Below are 26,447 nucleotides of genomic sequence, written 5' to 3' on the forward strand. Positions count from 1 at the left end.
AACCTAGTCAGGCTTTTGTGTAGTACCCATATTTGCAATTGTACATACAATTCACCTCATAAAGATTTATTTATTTATTTATTTATTTATTTATTTATTTGAGAAAGAGAAAGAGTGAGCCAGCTTTCAAGGTCATACGAAGTACAAAGTATTACACTGAGGGTAGGCCAAATTTTGCTGTAGGGAACAATCCTAACCCCAGAGGCTTGAAATAATGCAACATTCTATACATTAGACAAATGGTTGCACTCTCTGGTCTCAGCAACTCAGGCTAATGGAGGCTCTCTCCCTGTAACATGAGGAAGGGAACTTGATGAATTGTTCAGTCTTTTTTAAGCTTCCATGACGAAGTAACAGATCACTTCTGCTGCTATTTTCATTTGTCAAAGCAAAGGAGACAGAGTTCAATCCTGCCATGCACATAGAACTGGCATGCTTACAAAAACCCTAATGACTACTATACTGGGTTAGGGAAAGACCGAACAGCTTGTACCCATAATCAAATAAGAATTCAATTAAGCCCGTCCAAAATCAACTATAAATTATTTGGATTATATGTTCACTAAAAAAATCTTAATTGTATTAATGCTAAACATATAGAGAGTAGCTTTATGTTCCTCTGATCCATAAAATTTCAGTAGCTGGGAGAACAAAATATTTCGTAGTGGATTAAAATTGTCCTTAAAGATTTTATTTATTTGAGAGTGAGCACAAGCCAGGGGAGATGCGGGGGTGTGGGGGGGGGAATCCCTACTGAGCAGAAAGCCCAATGTGGGGCTTGATCCCAGGGCCCTAGAATCATGACCTGAGCCGAAGGAAGATGCTTAACCAACTGAGCCACCCAAGCACCCCAACAGTGTTTTATTTATTTATTTTAAGGATTTTAGCTATTTATTTGAGGGAGAGACTGCTTGAGATGGGTGAGGGTCAAAAGGAGTACCAGACTCCCTGCTGAGCAGGCAGCCCAATGTGGGACTAGATCCTGCTGAGACTGTGAGATCATGACCTGAGCCCAAGACAGGTGCTTAACCAATTGAACCATCCAGGTGCCCCAAAAGTTTTGTAAAAGTTTTGATGAGGCAGAGTATAAACCATGTAAAAGCTTCCACTATTTACTATAGAGAAATTATTTTCTACTTAAAAGAGATAGAAAAAATAACCCACAATACTATTTCTCCTCTCTTCTATAATGACCTGAACTGGTTATAATCTATAAAGACTTTTACTTATTGGATACACTAAAATAAAAAGCTTATTACATTTTGACATTTGGGTCCTTTTCTCAGTATACAGATCTTCCTTATGATGGGGTTACATCCTGATACACCCATATTAAGTATAAAATATCATTAAATTAAAAAATGCATTTCATACATCTAACCCACTGAACATCATAGGGGAGCCTCACATACTTCAAACACACTCAGTAGGCATTAGCCTACACTGGGCAAAATCATCTTAACATAAAGAATTTTTTTTATAATAGTGTTGAATAATATCTCATGTTGTTTAATGAATATTGTACTGAAGTGAACAACAGTATGGTCCTTATAAGTTTATTGTGTGGTTGATTGGGAATAGTGGCTAACTCCTGCTGCCCAGCATCACAAGATAGTATCCTACTGCTTATCACTAGTCCAAAAGATCAAAATTCAAAACTTTAAGTATTCTAGTTTCTACTGAATTCCTATCACTTTCCACAACCACAACAAAACAAAACAAAACAAAAACTTAAGTCAAACATTCTAAGTTGGAACCTGTACTATACAGAATAGTTGCAGCAGGCACTCTTTCAATCACTAATAGCTACTTTCTTTTCCCTTTTTAGTAGAAAACACAAGTGTTTCAGTGTCCATCCTTCACACAGAAGACATCAGAGCAAGTCTTAACTGCTCAAATCTAGTAACTATGGTGCCAGCCGTTCCCCTTGCTAGTGTTGTAGTTAGTAAAGAATACATGGCCCTTGTATCCAGTGAGTGGTGGGTTTCTAGACAATCTTTCTTAACTCTTAAAAATAACTTGAAACTGCATTTTTCTTGTTGGATATTGTAAAATCTGTATGGGATGGTTGGAACTATGGCAGCCATCATGTGACAAAGAGATTAGGAACAACAGACCGAGTAAGGTAGAAGACCCTTAAGTCCACTCAGATCTTTTTATTGTGAGGTAAAAGTATACATTTCCTAATTCCCAAAATACTGGTCTGAAAGATTCATGGCTAGAATTTAAGTCAACACACTTACTTTCATCAGCTTGTCTTAGATGCACTGCTCACATTGCATAGATGGACTAAGCAGTGTGGGCTGTGATGTAGTTCAATTACATTTTGGTACAAACTGCAGTAACTGGATTATTTCAATATACATTTGGTTGGAAAAATCAGCTCAGCAAGTATTGGGGAAAAACTCATTTTTATCCAGAAAACACTGTAATATATACCATTTTGGTGTGTAGATTAGGCCTGGAATTTGCTCTTTTTAAGTAGTTCTATCATTCTTGACTTCCATTCGATAAATGTCCATTGACCACTCACTAAATTATACATGCAGGATACATGAATAAGTAATAGTCTTTCTGGTCTCAGATCATATGCCGGTATGAGCTAGGGAAGGAAATCAGTTACACGCTGATGTAATTATAAAGCTGGTTATAAGGTATTAGAGACTTACGTGTAATGTGTTCAAGCTAATGGGGAGGAATCAGCAGGAGAAAGCTTTACAGAAAACATGGCATGTGAACTAAGACTTGGCTGGAGCTCTACGTTCAGGATAAGGTTGAAAATTCCAGGGAAATGACTAATGACATGCTAAGGAGCTGGAATTTTACTGACGCTGACAGCTTACTATATGCATCCAGGCATTTCTGGACATGGTAAGGTTGAAATACCTGCTGGAGACCCATTTAGAACTATAGCTCATGTAGTTGAATGCACCAACCTGTAATGCAGAATGGCTTTGGAATCAACTTCAACAGTTTTAACAATGTCCACTTTATTTCCTCCACCTCACTTTTAAGTACTCTACACTAGGAGCCTAACAAACTGCCTAAATTGACATCTACTTCCACTTTTAATCTTCACAACTCGATACTCTTGATACAACAGGAACTGAGACAGTCTCCTGCTAGAAGAGAATACATGATCAAAGCCTGGCTTGGAATCCAGGCAAGTTTTAGTCCTAATCCTGTAACAGTTCTGCCTCTGTAGCAAAATATGGGTATTTTCCCTTCCTTCAGGGTAGTCAAAGCTTAATTATGGAAGAATCGTGGTTCTTCTTAAAAACAAATCCTGAGTTCTAGCCTCCTGCCAAAATCTATTCAGGTCTTCTGTAAACAAGGAAGCCATCTGTGTAAGGTACTTCACTTGGACTGGCTCAATTGCAAGCAGGATGTACAGGTCCATCCAGTTTAAATTTTCTAAGAGAATCTGGATTTTTTTCAAAAATTCAACCCAACACATTAAATATTACACTAGATGAAGCTGCATGCTTGTATGAAATTGTCATGGTTACTTTTTAAGAAGATTTTATCCACTTGTCAGAGAAAGAGCACAAGCAGGCTCCCTGCTGAACAGGGAGCCCAACCTGGGACTGGAGCCCAGGACCATGGGATCATGACCTGAGCCAAAGGCAGAAGCTTAACCAACTGAGCCACCCAGACATCCCCGTCACAGTTAGTTTAATGTCAACCTGACTGAATCTTACGATATTTGGTCAAACATTTTCCTGTGTATTTCTGTAAGGGTTTTTTTGAGAGATAACATTTAAACTGAAGGAGTTTCAGTAAAGCTTATTATTCTCTATAAGGTGGGTTACCCTCATGCAATCAGCTGAAGACCTTAACAGAAAAAGACTAACTTCCCTGGAAGAGGACTTTTTTTTTTTCTTTTAAAGATTTCCTTTTTAAGTAATCTCTACACCCAACATGGGCTCAAATTTATAATCCTAAAATCAAGAGTTGCATTCACACAGTACTGAGCCAGCCAGGTGCCCGAGAGGAAATTCTGCTAACAAGACAGCTTTGGCAGAGAATGGAACAGCAATTCTTCCCTGGCTCTCCAGCCTTCAGCACTACCCCCATCACATTTTGTACCTGTCTCACCTCCACAATCACATGAGCTAATTCCTTAAAACAAATCTTGTCTATATACTTATCTGGTTGGTGGTTAATCTGGAGAACCCAAATACAGAAACTGAACAGTTTCTGCCTCTGCCACTCAATGTACTCATGCACTAAGACCCAGCTAGCTGAAACCTTTTTATGATGGGGCAATCTGTGCTCCTCTCCCAGGAGAGGAAAGGGTTTTTTCTCCTCATTCATATAAAATCCTCAAATACTTAACTGAGGAAGACAAATTTAATAAATCAGTTATTTTCTACCCAGACCTTGCTGCTAACGGTAACATGTCATTTGTGATGTATTTTATTTCAGAAAAAAAATCATTTAAGACTTGCCAGGAGCCAAAATGTTTTTAGCTTACTGAATCTGAAAACAATACACAAGGTTCTATTCCCATTTCCTCCAAAAAAAATGAAGAGAGTTAAGTTTATAATTTATAGCAGAGATTTGAACCAAGGATTTGAAATCATTTTATGAACACTGAACTCCTGTTTTCACCTTCCCGAAGGCAGAAAGCCTTAATTTGCATAAACACAGGATAATATCTAATTCATCAATGGATAAACAACAAAACAAAACAACAAAACAAAAAACAATGAAATGCAAGTACAGGGAATAAGCTGCCCAGTCATAAAGATTTAATTATATATCCATACTTAAGCAGTTATTGCATGGTTATTGAAGAGTGTCAAGATAGGCCCTGTCACATAAACTTAGAGGAAGAAAGTTCTTTAAGGTTCCAGCAAATCAACAGTTTAACATTAAGGTTATACAGGACATCTAACATTATGGTGAGGACTAATTTAGGCAGTGGCTTTGTTCTATGAAAGGATATAGAACCACCCACAGCAATTTTTCAAGAATCCATACTTTCTTGTAACCATTCTAGTTTTTAAAATATTGGTTTAAAAAGTACAGCACACCTAATCACAAAAAGGCCAGTACTCAAACGCACCACCAGTTTACAACCTCTAATTTACAGCATTCTTCTAATACCAGAGTGGTATTCCAAAAATGACCCAACTAGGACTAAAACATTCAGCCACTATCTTTTCTCTGCCCCAATTCAAAGCCCTAGGAACGAAGTCATTACATTTTATGTGGCTAGCAGCATTTCACTATCCATAATATAAATTTGATTCACTGATTCAACTACTAATCAGAGCCATCTTTTAGTCCAATCCCACTAAAATTCCAGAATAAAGGAATATTTCCATATTCCATCTTAGATGCTGTTACATTTCATTTCATATGTTCTTTTATTTTAGTCTAAACAAAACCAGTATTGGTCAACAGCAAACTTATCAAGGCCAAATTTTTGTTTTAGATCACAGTTCTGAAGTACAAAAATAACCTCTTGGATTTCACTGTGTATACACTACTGGTTTTCCTCATGATGAAAACCAATTTTACTGCTTTAAAGTAAGGAAAACTAAAAGTGCACTTCTTCCTTTTTTAATTAAAAAAATTACCAACAAGGTCCAGACCTAGTAATCAAAAATTAAACCCTTAAAATCTAAAAACAAGAAAGAGGCTAAATAACACACATATTTTGACGAAACTAATCCTGGACTATTTCTCAAATAAAAAAGTAAGCACAATTATTATATTCCATGTTTCAGAGACGAGGCATTAAGGATTCATGCTATAAGTTTATTTACAAACATATTGAGTATGTTGAATTCAAGAGTTTGATCCATTTTTCAAAGAGACTGCACCTCTTAAAATGTTCCTTTCCACATCTGCAAATAAAGACAAAAAGTTATTTGCATTAAAATGTCAGTCATTAAAAAGAAATGAGTTTCATTAACATATTGTTTATCAGTTCATGACTGGTACATCAGAAAGCGTTTACAGTATCATGACTTTATTCATACTGATTTGCTTCATCACATGCACCAAAGTCTTTCTATTGTAGATCGCTTGGGTAAATCAATTTCCTTACAAATGAAGACAAATGAAGTCTTTTCTTCTCAAAGATATTTTTTGGAATTTATCTTAATCAGCGCACAGAGCTGCCCATAATGTCGCTTTGAGGAAAATTCTGATTACAATCAATAATAAAAGAAATAAATCTTTTCCTCTCACACTAACTTTCCAACACACAAGACTGGTTTCGGCATATATTGCCCTCAAGATCATCTAACCAGAACTTTAGGTGGTTAGAAGTGTGAACTCTGGAACAAGATGGTAAAAATCCTGGTCCACCATTGCTAGCTATGAGGTATTGGGCAACTTAACATCTTCATGTCTGAGATTGGGTTAAGCCACCCACCTCACAGGCTTGATAGGTAACAAAATGAGATTATTAATATAAAGCCTGCCTGACAAACAGTAGTATCCAATAAAAAACTGGTTTTGAGAGAAAGAAACATCTGTTTATTTATAGGTTTATCAACCCGTCTCCACCGATGTCACGTCAATCAGCCCTACACTGTGTGTGAGATTGGGGTTGTGGGGAGGGGAGTAAGAAACAAATATAAGGGAAAACATTGCTTTGGGATGATTAGAAATCCATTAATTACCTGTTTGATGGATCAATTAAAACATCCTTACTTCTTAAGCAGTTGATGTCTTACTATTAAAAAAGGTGCAGCAAATCCAGATCCAAAGTACAAAGTCATCATAACTAGTAATCGCCACTTGTTTTCCACTGAAAATGGCAAATTCTGTTGGGGAAAGGGAGCAAGCAACAAAAATAGAACTTCAAATCATCTGATGCTAGATTTTTTTTTTTTAAATGTAATCAGGTTATGTATGCCTTAGATCATGCCATCTTTTTTTTTTTTTTTTTTTTTACAGATTTTATTCATATATTTGACAGAGATCACAAGTAGGCAGAGAGGCAAGCAGAGAGAGAGGAGGAAGCAGGCTCCCCGCTGAGCAGAGAGCCCGATGCGGGGCTGGAAGCCAGGACCCTGGGATCATGACCTGAGCTGAAGGCAGAGGCTTTAAACCACTGAGCCATCCAGGCGCCCCCAATCTTTTTAAACATTACTATATTCTACATCCCATGATCTTCGTCACACTTAACACTATACGGTAAAAAACAACTGGCTTTACTGAGCACCAAGCTGTGGTCTTAGTAGGTTAGGTGTAACACAGTGCTAAGTTTTATTTTAGAAAATCGAAAAATCCTTTTCTTCAAGGGAGTTATTTTATAAATAGAATGCATTGTTCTAGCTTCCTATTTGCTAGAAACTAGCCACCTGGTAAAGGCACAGGCCATGTTAACTGCATCATGAAGTTTTGACTTTTTCACAACCAAGAAGCCCCTGCCTTGTACACGTTTTCCCAGCCCTTTACTACTAGGCCTCGATCACTGGAGTATTTACTTCTAATTACTCGATTTAATCTATTTACACCTGAAGCTCAACCCAACCTGAACTAAAGAGGTTTAATACTTCTAATTTAGTCAAGTGCTTAGGTAAGACTGGACCCACAGCTCTAGGCCGCACATCCTCATTGTTTCCAATGACCTTCACTACGAGTCCGGTGACCTCTAGCTCAGCTTTAAGCCACACAAGTACCTGCAGCCCTGGCCTCAAGGACCCTCCAGCTCCTGGAGGACCCAGAGGAGAGCACCAGGGCGAGGCAGGGTCTACGGCTCTTCCTACTCATTCTTTTCCACCGTGACGGAGCGCAGCGAGAGTCCTGTGCTTTGGCCTGGTTCCAGGGGAAAGTGGAATGCTACTCGACAACCCAGCTCACATTTTCAGTTCCCGCCTCCCTTTCCACAGTCCACAGGAGGCCTTGGGGTTCGGCTAGTCGCAGCCAGGTACCCCCTCCCCCAACGAAGCTGGGCCCCTTACACACTAACCTTCCCTGGGCCCTCCTCATAGTGGCTCCTACGGACCACAGAGGTTGTGAACCTCCGGACGCTCTGTCCCAACATAGCGCCGTTGGAGGTTCTGCGAAAAGCGCAGAGCCTGAGACGGTACAAATGGCAGCAACCCCGACGTCCTCCTCTCTTCACGACCTTGCTCCTCAGCGCGTAGGAGCCGAAAGGGAAGATGGGAAACGGGGAGCGACCGCAGAAAATGAGACAAGATGGTGGGATCCAAGGATGGTGGGAATTGTAGTTTAGAACATAGTACCGCCTTATCGGCTCTAAAGGATTATGGGAAATGTAGTCTGACGCGCAAGCCGGACAGCGAGGGGGATTGTGAGGGCAATGGTTGCGGGGCGGGGGTGTGTTGGCATCTCTGGAAGGACAAGAACCTACTGCGTTTCTTATTCTCAATGATTTATTAAAACCTGAGTTCCTGTCAGGATTTTTGGAATCGGATTCCAGAACGATTTTACTGAATCGAGTGACGCAGTTTCAGCTAGTTTATGGAACACAAAAATAAACCAATAAACCTTTCCCTTTTCTCTTTTGGTGATTTTTAATTTAATTTTTTAAAATTCTTTTTAAAAATATGCTTGGTACTTGTAATTTGCAGTACTCTGCCAGCGCTGAGACAGATGTTTTCTGTGATCTTACCGAGGAAACAAAGTGTAAACACAAGTAACCAAATATTAAGCAGTACAAAAAAATGTCAGGAAACCGAGTTGCAGTGCTAAGGGAAGGATTCCTGAAAATATAGGTCACTGAATAGATGAGAATTAAGACAGGGCAGAGCAAACTGAAGGCCGGTATGGGATGGGTATGCCATATTCGGAGCATGAAAGAGAAAAGCAGCCCCTCACATCTGGAGTTAGCCTCGACTGGGAATTGGTGTCGTGAATGTAAACAATTTCACAGAACATCAGCATCAGACAAAGTTACTCTGTTCACAGTGGTTCAAGAGAAAAGGGTAAGGTCACTCCTTTATCGTGTTTGACCATAGATAAAAATGAACATTGTTCAAGTAACAAAAATGACCAAACATCACCATATCCAGTCTAATACAATGAGTTCTGCCTCTTTACCAATTACCACCTTAACCTTGGATTAGTCTTTCTTCCAAGTGAAATTTAGTAAGGTAGACAAAGTAACAGAAAACAAGCCCAAATCTTTTAAGTCTTGACATCTTTTTTTTTTTTTTTTTTTTTTTGCTGGGATGCCCACGTTTCCTCCCAGTATTCTGTCTCCCTTACTGCAGTGAGTAATAAGCCCAGCTTGTTTAATTTTAAGTGTGTTCCTGGTGATCTTTTGACCGGTGGGAATCAGGAAGAAAGCAGTGATGCATAAGGCTGGAAAGTGGTATTAAATGAGATTTGTGAAGGGCCCTGCTAACCTAAGGTTTATGTTACTCATCTGTGGGAGAGCATATATTGCCTCAGATGGCTCATTTATACAGCAATAGTAAACGAAGTCTTGCTTTGAAAAGTGGGTATAAAATATATGCTTTCGTCTTATTTAACTTTCGAAAGAGAAAAGTCATGCTTCTCCATCCCCAACCCACTTAAAAAAATTAGAAAGTTTCATTAATATGAGTAACTTCTGATTAAGTAGAGATGCGTGTAATACTGCATTATAATTGGTGTCCTCCTAATAGAGGTTATAGGACATTAAGTTTTCTTAAATGTCTCTCAAGGCTTTCATATAGTAAAGGATTTTGATTTAACTATAATTGGGAAACATTTTCACGTTTAGTATTTCTGGATTGTCCTTTTCAGTCTAATGTAAATAATATTTTTTGTAAGATTGCAGGGTTCTTATCTCATGGAGTCAAAGAATGAATCTCAAGGACACAAAAGGGTGAAGTGAAGTGAAAGCTTAGTAAATTAAGGTGAGAACAGAAAGTGAAAGCTGTTGGTCCCAAATGGGATGCCACTGAGGGATTTTAGGGCCAGTCTTTTATTGAAAACGTGACCCTGAAGCTTGTTGCCTTAAGATTCTTATGCTGTCTTGCTTTGAGTAAGGACTACTGATAACACCCTTAATGACTTACTTCTTTCGTCTGGTCATTTTTTGTGATAACAGTGTAGCCTCCAAAGAAAAATATTCCCTAACATCCAGGGCCAGGTAGTCTGGTCTATTCCTTTATCTCTTGTTCATTCTGTCTTAGTGCTTCCTCCTGCCAGGGATAGTTTCAGAGTCTAGGCAGCAACAACCCCCACCCACCATCTCTCCTTGCCTATACTTATCTTAACCCTTTCCTTACTCAATGTCTTCTATATATTTGTTTCATTGTAACTTCTAGTTCATACTATTTGAGTCTCCATTGTGTATCTGGCTTTCAGCTAACTCCAAAGGGAACTTCAGGGTAAACTCTTGTATGTGACTTCAGAACTGTCAGTCTTCCCATGGGCCCTGTGACAAAGATAGCTGCAAATCCTTTCATCAAGACAAAGTCTATGCCTTCTCTCACCAAATGTAGGTGGACTCTCAGTGTTTTTGTTTTTAAGATTTTATTTTACAGAGAGAGACAAGAGAGACACAGTGAGAGAGGGAATATAAGCAGGGGGAGTGGGAGGGGAAAAGCAGGCTTCTGACCCAATAGGGAGCCAGATGCGGGGCTTGATCCCATAGGAGCATGACCTGAGCTGAAGGCAGACACTTAACGACTGAGCCACCCAGGCACCCTGGACTCTGACCAAGAGAATGTGTTGTAAGTGACTCTGTGCCAGTGTCCTGCCCATGTCTTATACTGGCAGCTTCCTTTCCTATCTTTTGGAGCATCTGCCCTTGTAACCCTGAGTATTCATGTAAGATGTTTGACTACTCTGCTGGAGAGGCTTCTGGAGAGTCTCCAGGAGTGCACCAAAAGGAGGTAGAGGGCAGGTCAGGTGTCAGGCATGTGAGTGAAGCTAGCCTGGACCCTCCAGCTCAGTCCAGCTGCCAGCTGAGTATCAGTGAGCGGCCCCAGTCAATGCTACTTAGAGTCTGGGTAGCAGAGTGGTTCCCTTGATGGTGAAGTAGCAGCAGGCCTGATTCAGGGAGTGCTAAATATCCTCAGAAATGCATTCTGTGGCTTTCGGATGCTCCTGCTAACTTAGAAGGTAAATTGGAATGTGACTGAAAGTTGATGAGAAAGGCACTTAGATGGCTCAGTCGCTTAAGCATCTGACTTGGGCTCAGGTTATAATCTCACAATCCTGGGAACAGAAAAGAAAGTTGCAGAGATCTCTTATTCCCTCCATGATTACCTACCTTTTTATTAATGGCTAGATACCACCTGCAGAACACATTGTCTTAAAAGTGTTTTTGTTAGAAAGCAAACTGAACATTAGGGGAAACTTCATATTAGTTTCCATATTATTTTTCTTAATTGCTAACTAATAACTAATAAATTAGTTAAATAACTAACGTACCCCAAGTTTAGTGGTTTTAAATTAATCTCAATCTCTTAAAATTCGCTATGGAGTGAAGAAAAGTTTAAAGAAATTTGGCAATCTTCTATTTTTGAACAGGTACTGTGGTAAATTAAAGATGGTCATAATATCTTTGTAACTCTTCCTGTGAGAGGTGCAATCTAAGTCCCCTCTTCTTGACTTTAGTGACCTGCTTGACCAATAGAATGCAACAGAGTAACCTCCTGAGACTTCTGAGGCTGGCTTATCAAAAGCCTTGCACTTTCCATTCAGACAAATTGGAATGTCTTCTTGAGCGGTCAGTCACCATGTTAAGAAGTTTAACTACCAGCAGAATATTAGGACTATAAGGGTGCCCAAGCTAACCATTTAGAGAAGCCACATGGGGGAAAGGCAGAGAAGATGAAGGGAAAAAATAGGCCAGATCATCTCCTAGCTCTTCTTGCCATCCCTCAGCCTGGGCACCAGCCTGGGCACTCCTTCTTTACCAGGAGTAAAGAAGCCTTCAGATGACTCCAGCTATGGTTATGATTTGCCTACAGTTTTATGAGTTACATTAAACAAGAATTACCCAGCTGAACCCATCAGTCTCCAGAACTATAAGAGAAAATAATAAATGATTGTTTTAAGCTGCTAAATTTTGGGGTAGGTTGTTATACAGAAATACAAACCTGGAACTGGTATCATATCATACATAGTTTCTTATACATGTAGCCTAACAATCTGAATCCAGTCATAATACTTGGCAAGAAAAATGTGAATCATCCTAGAGAAACTTTTGATTCAGTATGATACTCTTCTGCTATAAAATGAATTTCAAGAGAAATGAGACATTTCACATATTGGTACAAAATAGAAAACATCTTTAGGGACATGAGGTTTACTCCAAAGTTATATTTTAAAAATAAAATCCAATTATTTTAAGTAGTGAGTAGGGTGTATATCACAGAGTGAGCAATGTACTTTCTAGACCCACACGAGTCTTTGGAGACTGAAATTACATTATATAGAACAGTATTTCTAAAAATTAAAGTACAATATTTGTCATTTCTCTCAACAGCTACTATATAGGGTTTTAAGAACTAGGGTAGAGTTTATTTAGAAATAGATTGTTTAGTGAAGAAATTATGTTTCTGTCCTACATTGAAAAACTCAAGTTAATATGTTTCTTTTGGTCTCAAGTTTTTAGAATTTCTCATGCTGCAGAATTAAAGTCAGAACTCTGTGTTAGCTTTTATTTGAAATTTTACATTTGTAGGGAGATAAAAAAAAAAACCACCTGGTTTTAGGAAAAGACAAAATGTAATTCCCGTGTGTCAACAAGGGTTGGAAAATATTCTGCCAACCTTCTGAATGATTTAGTGATGACCAACCAGATGAAAAGTTCTGCCAAAAAAAGGCTTACTCGATCAATCTGTATATTTTACTCTTCCGTTTGTTTCATTACTTTTGAATGCCATTTTTTCCCCTTAAAAGTCTTTCATGTTTCTTATTCCAATTTTATTGTAGGTTTAAAAACGATTCATTTTTTGGGATAGATTCACTCATAGTGGGTAAGGGACAGTCAAGGGTAGGTGGAGAGAGACAGGTAGGGGGCGACATGACTAAGGTCATGCAGTGGGCTAAGTAACCGGGATCACTGAAATCCCAGATGTGGAGAAATGTTATAGGCAAATCCAGCTTGTTTGCTCTAAATATGGATGAGATATTTTCATATTTACAAATCCACTTTGTTTGTCTTAAACATTATAGACAAGATATTTACCAAGTTCCCTGGTCAGTTTTCTATAAAAGACTGACCATAAAAGCCTTCAATGGCAACCCATTTGGGACCCCTTCCCACTTTAGTAGAACTCCTTTTCTTTCCTTTCTGTTCTCTCCTTCACTTACTAAACTTTCCCTTCACCCTTTTGTTGGCGAGATTTATTCTTCAACTCTGTGAGACAAGCACCCTACTACCCTTCACTGAGAATCGCTAAGTATATGTAGGTACATTTTTACAAAATGAATGCAGAAACTAACATTTCTTAATTTGAAAATCACTGATTCTAATTATATTTATGTTCCATCTCCATCCTGACTTAACTTGCACTGGAACTTGTTATTGCCTTGAACAGTTTTCTTTAAATTCCTCCATGGCATCTCCTGGTTGTTTCTCTAACTGGGATACTAAGTGATTAAATCATTTTATTTACTTATTTTAGGGAAACATAATTTAAATGAGAAAGGGGATTATGAAAATCAATTTGATGCATCATCCTAAAAAGAAATTCTTTTTTTGCTAGAGTAGAAGAAAAACAGGAGATACATGATAGTACAACCAACTTTATTACATTACATGTTTTGATTGTAAAAAATTTTGCAAATAAGAACCACCTGGAAATCTTGATTTATGACCAGGCCCATTACTACTGATCATTGCATATAAGCTGCTACTCTGTTTTGACCATTCAGGTGAGACTGAAGGAATCAGACCAAAGGCACTCTGTTCCTCTACACAATGGGCTGGCAACTATATGGTTAATATAATCCATCAAGGTATATTTGCTTATGCTGTGAGAGTTTTTGTATTTGGCTTTTCAGTCTGAATTTACAATTAAGAAACATGTGTATTTCTTGAGCATATTTATGCAATTTGAGTAAATTATTACCAAACTCACCAAATGATTCTTTTAAACATTTCAACTAATTATAAAATTACAACACAAAATGGGTTAGGCTTAAATTTCCAGTTCTCTTTACATCTCTGAATTTAAGTTAGACCCTCACGGAGCAGCGTTCTAAAACCGTATCATTGCATGTGAGTTGTGCTCAACATCATCTTAATACTTTGTACTAAGGGATTTTATAAATGATCAGACTCATGAATTTCATTGCAGGGTTTACTGTGGAGATTTTTTTTTCCTTTGAGGATGTGTTTCAATATATTTCACATTGTCATTTTTATGAGGGCCCACAGGACAAATTTTTCTCCGGTCTTAGAACTAGAATAAACATGCTTGTCCTAGGTAGCTGATTTGCTTTTGCCTTATGAGTACTGTGAATAACAGACTTCATTGTAATTTTCTTCTTATGCTATGTTCCTAGGATGCCTAGAGCCAAATGTGTGACCACCTTTAGTGGAGACGATGGATCTCTTATGTTTACTTCACTCCCAGCTCCATCTGCTTTTCTAAATGTATTTTCCCTTGTTTCACTTTCCTCCCCAATTTTAAATTTATTTTACCTTGTTATACAGTATGTGCCTTTGTTCTATACCTCAAATGTCTTCTGGAGCATGAAAATAACCTAATAAATCATACATTTTTTTCCCCACATAGCAAGTTGTTGTAAAATTACTTACTTTATCAGTCTTTCTCTTCTTTGCTTTATGGAGCCTGGGCTAGATAAGGTAATTAAAGCTAGCTAACATAACAAATGATCCCAAAATTTTAATGGCTTACTACGATAAAGATTTTTTTTTTTCTCACTCTATGACAATCTGAATCAGATGTTCAGCATGTGATCTTCCACATGGTAATTCAAGAGTCATCATCCTTCGGTGCTCCACTCAGTCCTCTGGACTGACCCTGCTTGCCACCATGCGAAGAAAGAGAAAGTAGAGGCTCACACACAATTGTTCGGTAGGTCAGAAGCACTGCTTATACCCAAATGCTATTTTCCGAATCAGTCATGTGCTACCACCTAGATGCAGGGGCTCTGAGGACTCGAGATGTCTGTGTGTCCTAGAGGAAATCAGAAGTGGTTTGGCTGCACATATAACGGCCTCTCTGTGGAGACCTAGATTCTTGCTGAAATCCGAGAGAGTGCCTCCATAAGAATTCAATTCCAGGGGTTATATATACTCTCAGAACTTTGCTAAAGTGGTTGTAAATTATCATAATTGTTCTAGAATTTCTGTTCTTGCACATGTCCTCAGAGGTCCACACTCCAGGCAATATATTACCCAGAATCAGACTGATATGGATTCAAATTCACAATCTACCCTAATTATTTAGCTTTGGGCAAGCTGCATGACTTTTTCTCATCTTTCAAATGGGGCAATATAGTTACCTACTTTATGTGGCTACAAGAAGGGTTAACTGAAATATTTGTTGCCTCAAAGTGTTACATTAGCAAATCCCTGTGACTCTCCATATGTCACTTTTTAATTAAGTTTTTTTCAACGGTCTGGAGTATGTAGGTCTGAAATACAACGAAGTTAATGCTCTACTAGAATGTAAGCTCTCTGAGGGCAGCAAATTTTGTTTTTTTCTTATCCCTTATGTATCTATCCTAAGAATCCTTCATAGAGACACTCCTTGAAGTGTCGGCTGAAAACAATGGACACATTATGTCGCAGTTTCAATTTAAATACAAATACTATGTTTTGAGTGTGAGATTACGATTTAGTTTTTAAAATCCACATAACTGAAGCATTAGTAATGTGCAATAAAACATGTCTATTTTGAGCAGACTGTTTAATGAGTTTGATCACTATATACACTTGTTAACCAACGCCACAATTAAGATATAGAACTTCTCAGTCACCCATAATTTACTTTTAGCAATGAAATAATTCTTTAAGAGGATTGACTTGTTAATTGCCTCTGAGCACCCTGACCTTTGATGCCTGGATATTCTTATTTAAAACCAAAACAGCACTCAGTCCCATTAATTTGGCTCTTCTGCAAAGTTTTTTCAACAGGGGACCACTTATATTATGGGCTAGATAATTTTTTGTTGAGGGTAATGTCCTGCATTAGAGGATGCTTAGCTACATTTCTGCCATCTACCCACTAGATTCTAGTAGCCCTTCCCCTCCCAAGTTGTGATGACCAAATTTGTCCGCAGATGTTACCAAAGGTGCTGGCAAAATTGTTCCAGTTGAAAACCCTGTTCTATGGCTAACATAGACTTGGTGTGAGCCAATCCTTCTGCACTCACTGAGATCCACCTGCAGAACTGCAATGACTCACCCTTCTCAACGAGGGAAAGGCCAACTGCCTTAGGATTGTGTGGTCTGCTGGCAGACTGCCCACTCTCTTTTTTTGTCAACAGAGTGTGCTACCTACTGCCTGTAGTGTTGAACATTTATAAGCTTCCATTGATCCTCCCCTCTGCTCCACACTGTGTGGAGGGCAGATGGGAAGTGATATTAACGCTTGCTTTTGTTTTATTCCTGTCTTGTGAATCTGTGTTCTCTGAGAGCCACTCATTTAGAAGGTAATGAACCCATCCTTAGTTCTACCTTTAAAATAGACAATTAGTTTTTAATTAAATGAACATGTGTGCTTAGCACTGTATCTGGCAAGTAGCAATGCTCAATACATAGCAGATATTATCATTACTTCCATACCACTGTTTGTCTGTGCTATTTCCCCTCTTGTGGGATCACTCCTACCTTCCTCATACTTGCTGCACTGTCTCTGTTTGTATCATCAGCTTTGGTATTAAGGTTGCAAAATTTGTGCTCATATGTCCCAGCGATAACCTTGTCAAGCCACCCACGTCATCAAGGCACTCCTACCCTCCTGGCCTCTTGGGTCACTGATCACACATTTCCCAGCTCTTCATGGAACATTTTAGAAAATCAGTTCCTTAGGGAATTCTATCATCATTTGACTGGGAAGGAAGTTCTTTCTTGACTGGTGCCATGAGGAAGACCATCCTCTGAAGGAAAAACCCCAGACATTCTATCTCTAATAGTTTCCTAGTTTTCTCACTGTTCTTGTCTGGAAGAGCTACAGAGTTCTGTTATCAGGCCTCATGCACTTTTTGACTAACAAGGGTAAACAGAGCATCAGATTAAAAACATCTACTACAGTTCTTTACAGACAAATAACATAACTGTTAAAAAGAAAATATAAACTTAAAATGTGAGAGAGAATACCTCTCTTACCAAATGAGGACATCAGAATATCATTCATTTATCGTGAGGAGAAGAACCTGAATCATGCAGGAAACCTTGAGTGAGAGGACTACTGAAGTGTAGGTTATTATTATTATTACTGTATTATCTGTAGATGTATAGGTTATTACCAATTTGGGAAAGTTTTGAAGTCATTGCTGAACAAGTCTGAATTTTATATTGTCATGCCATAGCTATCAGCATTAACATGTCTTTTGACACTCAGTATTCAGGGATGCAAGATCTAAAATCCTTAGTACTCAACCTATTGTATCACCTGGTATTTTCCAAAGTCTTCTCAGAAACTCATGAGTTGAATGGAGGTGGTTTTTTTTTTTTTTTTTCCCTCTTTCTCTTTGCATTCTTGCTATAGAAATCCTACCATGAAGGAAAGAAACGATGGGAGAGAGCAGAGTTAAAGGTAATTTATGTTAAAATAAAACAGGGGATGAATTAAAAGTTATTTTACCAGGACACAGTTTTTTACTATGTGAAGTGAAATAACTGATGTGAATTATATCTGTTGTACCTGAGTTTTTGCGTCCGAGAGACCACCAAGGAGCCGACACCGAAGCAATCACTTGAGGGTTTATCTGACAAGCTTAAGCTTGGGCCCAAGTATACCCGATGCAGTGGAGTAGGGACTTGGACCCTGAGCTTAGTCAAGGCAGGGGTATTTATGGGTTCTTGTTACTATCGCAGGGTGGGGGTCCTTAGACCTAAAGTAGGGTGGGGCTTCCTGGAGCTAAAGTAAAGTAGGGTAAAGTCCAGCCCTTGGGCACAGGGGTCTGAGATGGCTGTACTTATGCTAAAGGCTAAACATGAGGTGGGGTGGCCTTGATTTTTCTCTGTCTCCACAAAATCCACTTCTCAGAGCAATCCTGTGCATATATTGGGGAAGCAGACAAACCTGACTACAGTGGAATAAAAAAAATCCCAGTACTTTCCCATCATTCTCAAAAGGATAGTAAAATTTTTGTTTCTAAACTTAGAGACAAAGGCTTAGATACACATATAGAACAGATGTAAGAATTTGACTTAAATTCACAATCCAAGAACTTTCTAGAAGGCAAGATTACCTAGGAAAGGTTGGGGGAGGGCAGTGTTGATTCCTGGAAGCAGCAAGGGATTAAAGAGAATGGTTAGATCAACAGGCAAGATGTTATCAAACATATACCTAACTGCATAATTTTGTTCCGTACAAGATTTTTCCCTCTCTCTCTCTTTCATGGGAACTGTGAGAATTTGGTGGAAATATACAGATCCAATGTTAAAATCATTTTGCAACTTTAAATGACTTGTAATTCTAGGAAAGGAATGACAGAACCAGGAGTTAAAGATTAAGGACACCAAATTAAAATATATCAGGAAAATAAGATGCTAGATTCCAAAGTCTGAATCATAAAAACGAAAAAGGTCTAACAAGGTCATTTGATAATGATACTAAGAGACAAAGTTCGCATTCCTTTCCCTCTTACATGCCAAACTGGTCATCTTCTGTACCCAACCTGATTTCTGTCAATGCTGCCATCATTGAAGATGGCAATAAGCTCCCCTATGAAGTCATAAAAGCACTACGGACAGTGTGTGTAAAAGTGAAGGTGTTAAGTTGGCACAACTCCTTCCCGCACCACAAATCTACTCTTCCTCCCAATTTTCTTTTCATTGATGTCATTTCATTTGCTAGTCATCCCAGTCCAGAATCTGAGACTTGTCTTTGACCTTCTTTTTCTCTCTTTTCAAGGGGCTTGGCATTTAACAGGATAGGGTGAAAAGAAATAAAAACCCAGAATGTTTTAAATATGTACAAGCAGGACGGGTCTAGACACCGAGGTGAAAACTTTTTCCCTCCTCCATGCACGCAGAGCTGCTCAGTGTTGCAGTGCTGATTGTTTTACGTGAGTATCTCAGGGATGACAATAGCTGGTTATTTCTCTCTAAGTGGAAGGATGAAAGAAAAATGCGCCCTCTGCATTGCTCTATGAAAGTTAAAAAGCTTACACTTGACTTTCTAGCCTCTGATTTCAAGGTCACACCTGGTTCTATATGCGCACAGCATCTACATTAAATACAACTCTTAGGTAGAAAAATGGTGCCCTTAGTTAAGTTTTTTTAAAAGATTTTATTTATTAATTTGAGACAGTGAATGAGAGAGAGAGAACAAGGCTGGGGTGGGAAGTGCAGAGGGAGTGGGAGAAACAGACATCCCACTGAGAGGGGAGCCCCACATGGGGCTTGATCCTGGGGCTCCAAGACCATGACACGAGCCAAAGGCTGACACTTAACCTCCTGAGCCACTCAGGTGTCCCAGTCTTTTAATTTCTGCTCTACTCCTGTTCCTACCACAGTCTGATTCTTCCCTTCTGCATGTTCTTCTCCAGTACTCAAGAAACACACTCTCTCTGGGAAAAATGGGCTTTCATGAGATCTAAAATTATTATCTTTTGAAAAATAAACACTTGACATTATATGGGAATGCTAATGTCTCGAAGACTTTGCAAGTTAGCAAGAATCAAAGCCTAACCAAAAAGAAATGATGCTTCTACAGAGAATTTCAGACAACAGGAAGAAGAGGAAGATTGCTTGTTTTGTTTAATTAGGACAGGCTATTATGGATGAAATTTAAGATATTCAGGTGATTTCTGTACCATGTACATTTTATGAAGTCATGGAAGTTTCTAGATAAGTTTCTTTCCTAGGCATGTGTGCAACTATATAATTTACATATTATATCTTAGATTACAATTTTTCTTGGTATTTGAAATTTGCATATTCAGGAATAATTTTTAAGTAACAGTTTCAATTCTTCCATATTGGTAGAAAGGTATGTTCAACTTGAAAATATAAGAAAACATGCTCTATTGTATTAATTTTTCACAAATTTTATCATTCTTGGCAATATTAACTCCTTTTTATCCCTTTCAAGCATATTAATGTACAAATATAATTTCAAAGAGAAATTTAAGGTGTTAGTGATTCTATTTGTGCATGTAGTACATAATGTTAGATGGTATATGATTTTATTAATGTGGCAATTAAGATCATAAATAATGCAAGGAAAATTTGGATATGTCAGAAAAGACAGATGCAAAAATTTTAAAATCAATTTTTCAAGAAAATGCTATATCATATCTTTAATAATGTGTGTATATTAAGCTTGGTTATAGTATACAAGATGATTTTAAGGAAATAATCTTCAAATATCAAAAAGTAACCACAAGTCTTTTCCTTGTGAAATATTCAGATAACTGACACAAGGAAATAGATTGTGGCACAAGCCTTAATGCTCCATTTGACTTCACTTTGGTGCTTGTAGCGATAAGCATATTATGAATTTTTAAAAGAATTTACAGGGACGTCTGGGTGGCTCAGGTCATGATCCCAGGGTTCTGGGTTGGAGTACCACACTGGGCTCCTTGCTCAGCAGAGAGCCTGCTTCTTCCTCTGCCTGCCTCTCTCCCTGCTTGTGAGCTCACTGTCTCTCTGGTATATAAATAAATAGAATCTTTAGAAAAGAAGATAATTTACAAAATAATGAACAAAAATTAAATCTAAAAACTCATTTCGAAAGAGGAAGTGATCAAACAATGCAAAACAGTAGATTTTTCTTAAATAGGATACAATAATTTGAGACATTTACTCATAACTAGGTATTTGTAAAATAGGAGTATATGGCACTTACCTTTTAGCATTACCTAAAATTTCAGGTAAGCATTACCTAATTTTCAGGTATGGCTTTTCTTTGAAAAACAATTGGTCTATCAGAAACCAGTGCTACAGGTTTTAAGTTTGTTGATTTTCAGTTGCTAATAAAAAAAGGATATGTTGCTTAAACTTGTTTGCCCCTTCTTAAATTTTATTAACAAAAATTTAAAAAGTTTTAATAAAGAACAGATGTAAGAATTTGACTTAAATTCGCAATCCAAGAACTTTCTAGAAGGCAAGATTACTTAGGAAAGTTTTTGTTACCTAGGACGTGTTTTGTGTACTTGAAAATAAGATAGGCTGACAGGTGCTTCAGTACCACAAAAGAATAAAGTATGAAATTTTATCTTATTTATTAGCCTCATATTTTGTTTATTTAAAACAAACATTTATTTCCTTAAGTATGAGTAACTTTTTTTAAAAGGAAGAGATGGATTAAGTTATTAAAAGGTGAGTGGACTAAAGAAAAATTTCCCAAATTGTGTATATTTAAAAAATCAATTCCATTATGTTCATTAAATGTATACTGGTTTTAGGCAACACAGGGAGAACAGAGGTAATTTCAGGGCTTCTTTGAAGTTTATTCTTTTGCAGCAGAAGGTAGAAGAGAATGTTTTGTAAGATGTTCAACATTTAATTACTAAATTCTGATTTTTACTAATCAATACTTTCAGCCAATTGAATTAAAATGCTTATTTTATATTGTATAGTACACGGAACATGTCCGAACTAATAAAAAATGTAAATGAAGCAAAGAAAATAGCTAATATTACCTTAGCATTCTCATTCTTTTTTTTTTTTTTTTAAGATTTTATTTATTTATTTGACATACAGAGATCACAAGTAGGCAGAGAGGCAGGCAGAGAGAGAGGAGGAAGCAGGCTCCCCGCTGAGCAGAGAGCCTGATACAGGGCTCCATCCCAGGATCCTAGGATCATGACCTGAGCCAAAGGCAGAGGCTTTAACCCACTGAGCCACCCAGGTGCCCTTCTCCTTCTTTTTTTTTTTTTTACTAGCACATTAAAAAATGCCCAATTTGCTGTCTGGGAATATTCTTGCCTATGTATGCAAAAATGGTACCAGAAATCATAAAGAATGATGGATGTTTTATTGGATTTTAATTACAGCTGTGTGTAACTTTGAACTATAAAATAATCTAGAGAGTTTAAGCAAAAAATTAACTACAGGAAGAAAAGCAGAATTTTTGTTAGTAGGAACATGTTTTATCTGCCAGCAATGCAGATTTCAGATTTTCTTGCTGATTATTAAATTCTGTATTATAAGGATAAAAGAGAAATGGATGTGAAGATACAAGCTTCAGCCAAAAGGAACTTCCAAATTGGTGAGACCACTAGTCCTCCCAGCCCAGTAGTCTGTCCCCGATAATGAAACCCAATCACTCTGTAGGAAGGCACGAATGTGGTTTTTAAACATCAGGGTCTGCACGGATGTCATAATGAAATTTTATTCTGGGGTACATCTAACTTCTCTGGGTATAATGAAACAGTTGTTTATTGTTTGGGATTTTTTTTTATGTATCAATATCTCACTGGAACAGAATTTGGTATTTGGAAGTGAGGTGCTGCCATTGCTTTTGGGATCAGGCAGTGCCTTCCTGCGTGTATTTCTGTTGTCACATGGCATTCTTCCTCTGTGTGTGGGTGTGTACCCAAATTTCCCTCTTTTTAAAAAAATATTTTTATTTATTTATTTGAAAGAGAGAATGGGAGAGAGAGAGCATGAGAGGGCAGAGAGTCAGAGGAAGAAGCAGACTCCCTGCCGAGCAGGGAGCCCGATAGGGGACTTGATCCCTGGACTCCAGGATCATGACCCGAGCTGAAGGTAGTCACCCAACAAACTGAGCCACGCAGGGACCCAAATTTCCCTCTTTTTAAAAGGAAATCAGTTGTAGTAGTCTCAGCCTAATGGCCTCATCTTAACTTGACTACACCTGCAAAGACCTTATTTCCAAATAAGGTCATATTCACAGGTACCGGGATGTCAATCTATTTGGGAGGCACAGTTTAAGCCATAAAAATGGAACACCAGGAAAGTGGAGGGGATCTGGCCAGGGCACCAACAGCACTGACTTCAACAGGTGTCTAAATTCTCAGTTTCCTCCTGCCTTTGGTTTTTAGATATACCAAGTTACTGACATACTAAACCATTTTCAGATTCCAATCTTCATGTCTTTGCCTATTGTTGCCTAAACCATGTATGTCCCTGGCATCCACTCCTTAGTAAAAGTGTCCTCACTTTAAGAAACACTGTTGTATCCTAACAGCAGCCTTCCTTAACCTCCCAGCGTCTATACCGATCACTCATTCCATTCCAGATGAGCTTGTTCATTAATTCATTCAAAACATTTTAAAGCATATAATGTGGTACAGTGCTAGATATAGTGCTAGGTATAGCTATCTGCTAGATACAGATACAGACCTAGGCTTGGAGGTAGTGTACAGCCAGGTAGAGTACACAAAATATAAATAATTATAACAAAGTTCAATAAGTGATAAGGTAATCATAACATGCTGTGGTTACCAAAAGAAAGAACATCAAGCCTCAGCAGCGCTGAGATAAAAGGTATGACACTAGGCAGAAAGATCTTGACACAAGAAAGATTTACATTTTAAATGGAAAAAAAAGTTCCAAATCAGTCTTTTAATAAAACACCTATGTTGGACTCTATAAATGTTCTCTACTAGTTGTTTAATTATTTTGTTAATTCAGTCATTGAATCATTCTTTAAATTCTACAGTTATTTCTGGAACGAGGCACTGAGTTAAGTTCTGCTACACGTATGTCTGAGCTGTTTTAAAACAAACAGTAAGTATAGATAATGGAATAAAACATACTTACTGTCTTTAAAGTTAGTGTAGCTACTTTGTATTTTGAATTGTTGATAGACCTGTATTTATCTACAATTGATTAGTTCCCTAGAAAAAATTTTGTAAATCTGTAATTTATATATCTTAGAGTAGTCCATAAATACACTAGAGGTAATTTCCCTAAACAGACATTTTAGAATGCCTGCAATTAGAGTTACAAGTGATGACTGTCTGCAATAGTAATTTTCTTGTCTTAATGGCAATAAGCTGCTCATTATTTTTAAAAAAGTGTGCCAACCATTATTCCTGTTTAGAATGCTGCCTTTTCTCCAGAAGATTAAACACTCTACTTCCCACTGACAGTGCAGTAAAATGAGAGGGAAGATGCCAGCCTTCAAAGACTGACATTCCACACTGAATTTTGATGGATTTATTTTAATATTATTTCCTTAAAATAACAATTTTAGGGGTAAAATGCTTTACTTTTATATCTGTCCGTCATTCTGTTTTAAAGTAATCTCTATATCCAATGTGGGGCTCAAACTCACAACGCCAAGATCAAGTTGCAAGTTCTGTCAAATGAACTAGCCGGACACACCTCCAATCATATTATTAATACAAATGGAGACATAGTATTTCACCGGGACATCCAATCTCTTGTACCCATAATCATATAAAAGAGTAACATCAGTTGAATTCTTTTTACTATATCCCTGCCTTACATTTACGGAATACAATAGTGAGGATGAAACAGAAATATCACATTGTTTAACAGGAGTCTTAGCTTTTCCTTTTTTAATAGATCTAGAACAGGGTTTAGTCAAGTGTTTTTTTGTTTTTTTTGTTTTTTTTTTTTTTTTGGGTCAAGTATCTTTATAGCCACATTAAATAAAAGAAACTGATACACAGTATTTTTTCTTTATTTTTTAAGATGACTTTTCAGAACCCTGAAATGCATAGAGGTGAGACATCAGAAATGAAAAGATTTTCAGCTAGGCTTTTCTGAAAAAGTTATTCTGCTAAAAATGGTTTTAGTTTTTTGACAGTCTATTAAACCTCTTTATGACAGTATCAACACTGACTCATTTTGGACATGTGAGAAGTCAGTGGTAACTGCTCAGGGCCTGTATATTAGTGGTAACTTCTTAAAAAACAATAACAAAGGGGCACCTGGGTGGCTCAGTGGGTTAAAGCCTCTGCCTTCAGCTCAGGTCATGATCCCAGGGTCCTGGGATCGAGCCCTGCATCGGGCTCTCTGCTCAGCGGGGAGCCTGCTTCCCCCTCTCTCTCTCTGCCTGCCTCTCTGCCTACTTGTGATCTGTCTGTCAAATAAATAAATAAAAATCTTAAAAAAAAAAAAACAATAACAAAGACAGTACTACTGCGCACTTACCTGCTTCAACAGTGTATGCTACGGATAGGCCTTAGCTGTCTCATACAGCGTGTTTTCACTTGAAATCTAAATGCTTTCCTCTTCCTCTACATTGTTTTTCTTTCTTTGTCCTTTTCCTTAAAATTCTTTTTGTGCACATTATTATCGGGAATTCATTTGTAGTGTGGCTTAACTGTATTCAGGTCATCAGATTGTGAGACTGCTTCCCTGAAACATTTTTGTACTATTGTTTTAAAAATAATAATTAAAAAAACATTTTTGTACTATTGTTTTAAAAATAATAATTAAAAAAAAACAGTTGGCATTAATAAAAAAAAATGTGAAATTGAAAAAAAAAATGGTTCTGTTATTCAAAGAACACTGATATTTCCAGAACCCTGATTGCTTAAAATTATTCTGCTCCTAAGTGGCAGAGCCGACATGAGTTTTGAACTCAGTTTAACTCCAGAGTCTGGGCTTTTAAATAAAAACCTACGGAACTTGCAATTTTATAGGTAGAAGAACTTCAGTACTTCTTTCATTGTTTTATTATAATAATTTCACTATTTCATTTCTTTACCCACCCTTTGGAGCTGCCTCTAGGACTCCACTGCTTTTACTTTCATATTCTGGTACAATTTTATGGCAGAATCTTGTGTATATTGGGGATACAACTCTTGGGGCGCCTGGGAGGCTCGGTAGGTTAAGCATCTGTCTGGGGCTCAGTTCGTGATCCTAGGGTCCTGGGATCGAGCCCCGCTCAGCAGGGAGTCTGCTTCTTCCTCCGCCCCTCTCCCTCCGCTCTTGCTTGCTTTCTCTCTCTCTCACAAAAATAAATAAAATCTTAAAAAAAGAAAAAAAAAGGAATACAACTCTTTTGCCCAGTATCTGAGAAAATTTGGTCACTGGACACTCCATTAAGCTAATACGAATTGTCTCTCACTTTGTTATTGATATAGTTCAGAAGGATCAATACAGTTGGGTATTACTAGTGCTCAAATGATGCAGGAAAGAGAAGTTGCAGCAGTCTATAATCTGGTAGAGTTCTACAATGACCACTCTCTAATGCCTTTCATATAGAGTTCTTTTTTTTTTTTTTTTTAAGATTTTATTTATTACTTCAGAGATAGAGAGGGAGAGAGTGGGGGAGGGATAGTGGACGAGGACGAAGAGAATCTCAAGCAGACTCCACACTGAGCACAGAATCCGACATGGGGCATGATCTCACAGCCCTGAGCTGAAACCGAGAGTTAGAACCACCGACTCAGCCACCCGGGTACCCCTGATTTAGAGT

The 26,447-nt window shown here is 37.8% G+C and overlaps 1 protein-coding gene and 1 non-coding gene across 2 annotated transcripts; both read right to left on the minus strand.

The window, feature by feature from the left end:
- Nucleotides 1-5,755: 5,755 nt before the first annotated feature.
- On the minus strand, nt 5,756-8,157 carry LOC123390405 (cytochrome c oxidase subunit 7C, mitochondrial). Its single transcript, XM_045074410.1, has 3 exons — nt 7,937-8,157; nt 6,642-6,785; nt 5,756-5,858 (listed from the first exon to the last, which is right to left on the minus strand). The coding sequence occupies exons 1-2, from the start codon at nt 8,009-8,011 to the stop codon at nt 6,669-6,671; spliced, it is 192 nt and encodes a 63-aa protein (XP_044930345.1). The 5' UTR covers nt 8,012-8,157; the 3' UTR covers nt 5,756-5,858; nt 6,642-6,668.
- Nucleotides 5,953-6,015, minus strand: LOC123390480. Its single transcript, XR_006605066.1, has one exon. It is a non-coding gene; the product is annotated as a small nucleolar RNA Z39 (small nucleolar RNA).
- Nucleotides 8,158-26,447: the final 18,290 nt, after the last annotated feature.

This window comes from Mustela putorius, unplaced genomic scaffold (genome assembly GCF_011764305.1).
Source record: "Mustela putorius furo isolate JIRA1106 unplaced genomic scaffold, ASM1176430v1.1 tig00537350_pilon_pilon_pilon, whole genome shotgun sequence".
NCBI lineage: Eukaryota > Metazoa > Chordata > Mammalia > Carnivora > Mustelidae > Mustela > Mustela putorius.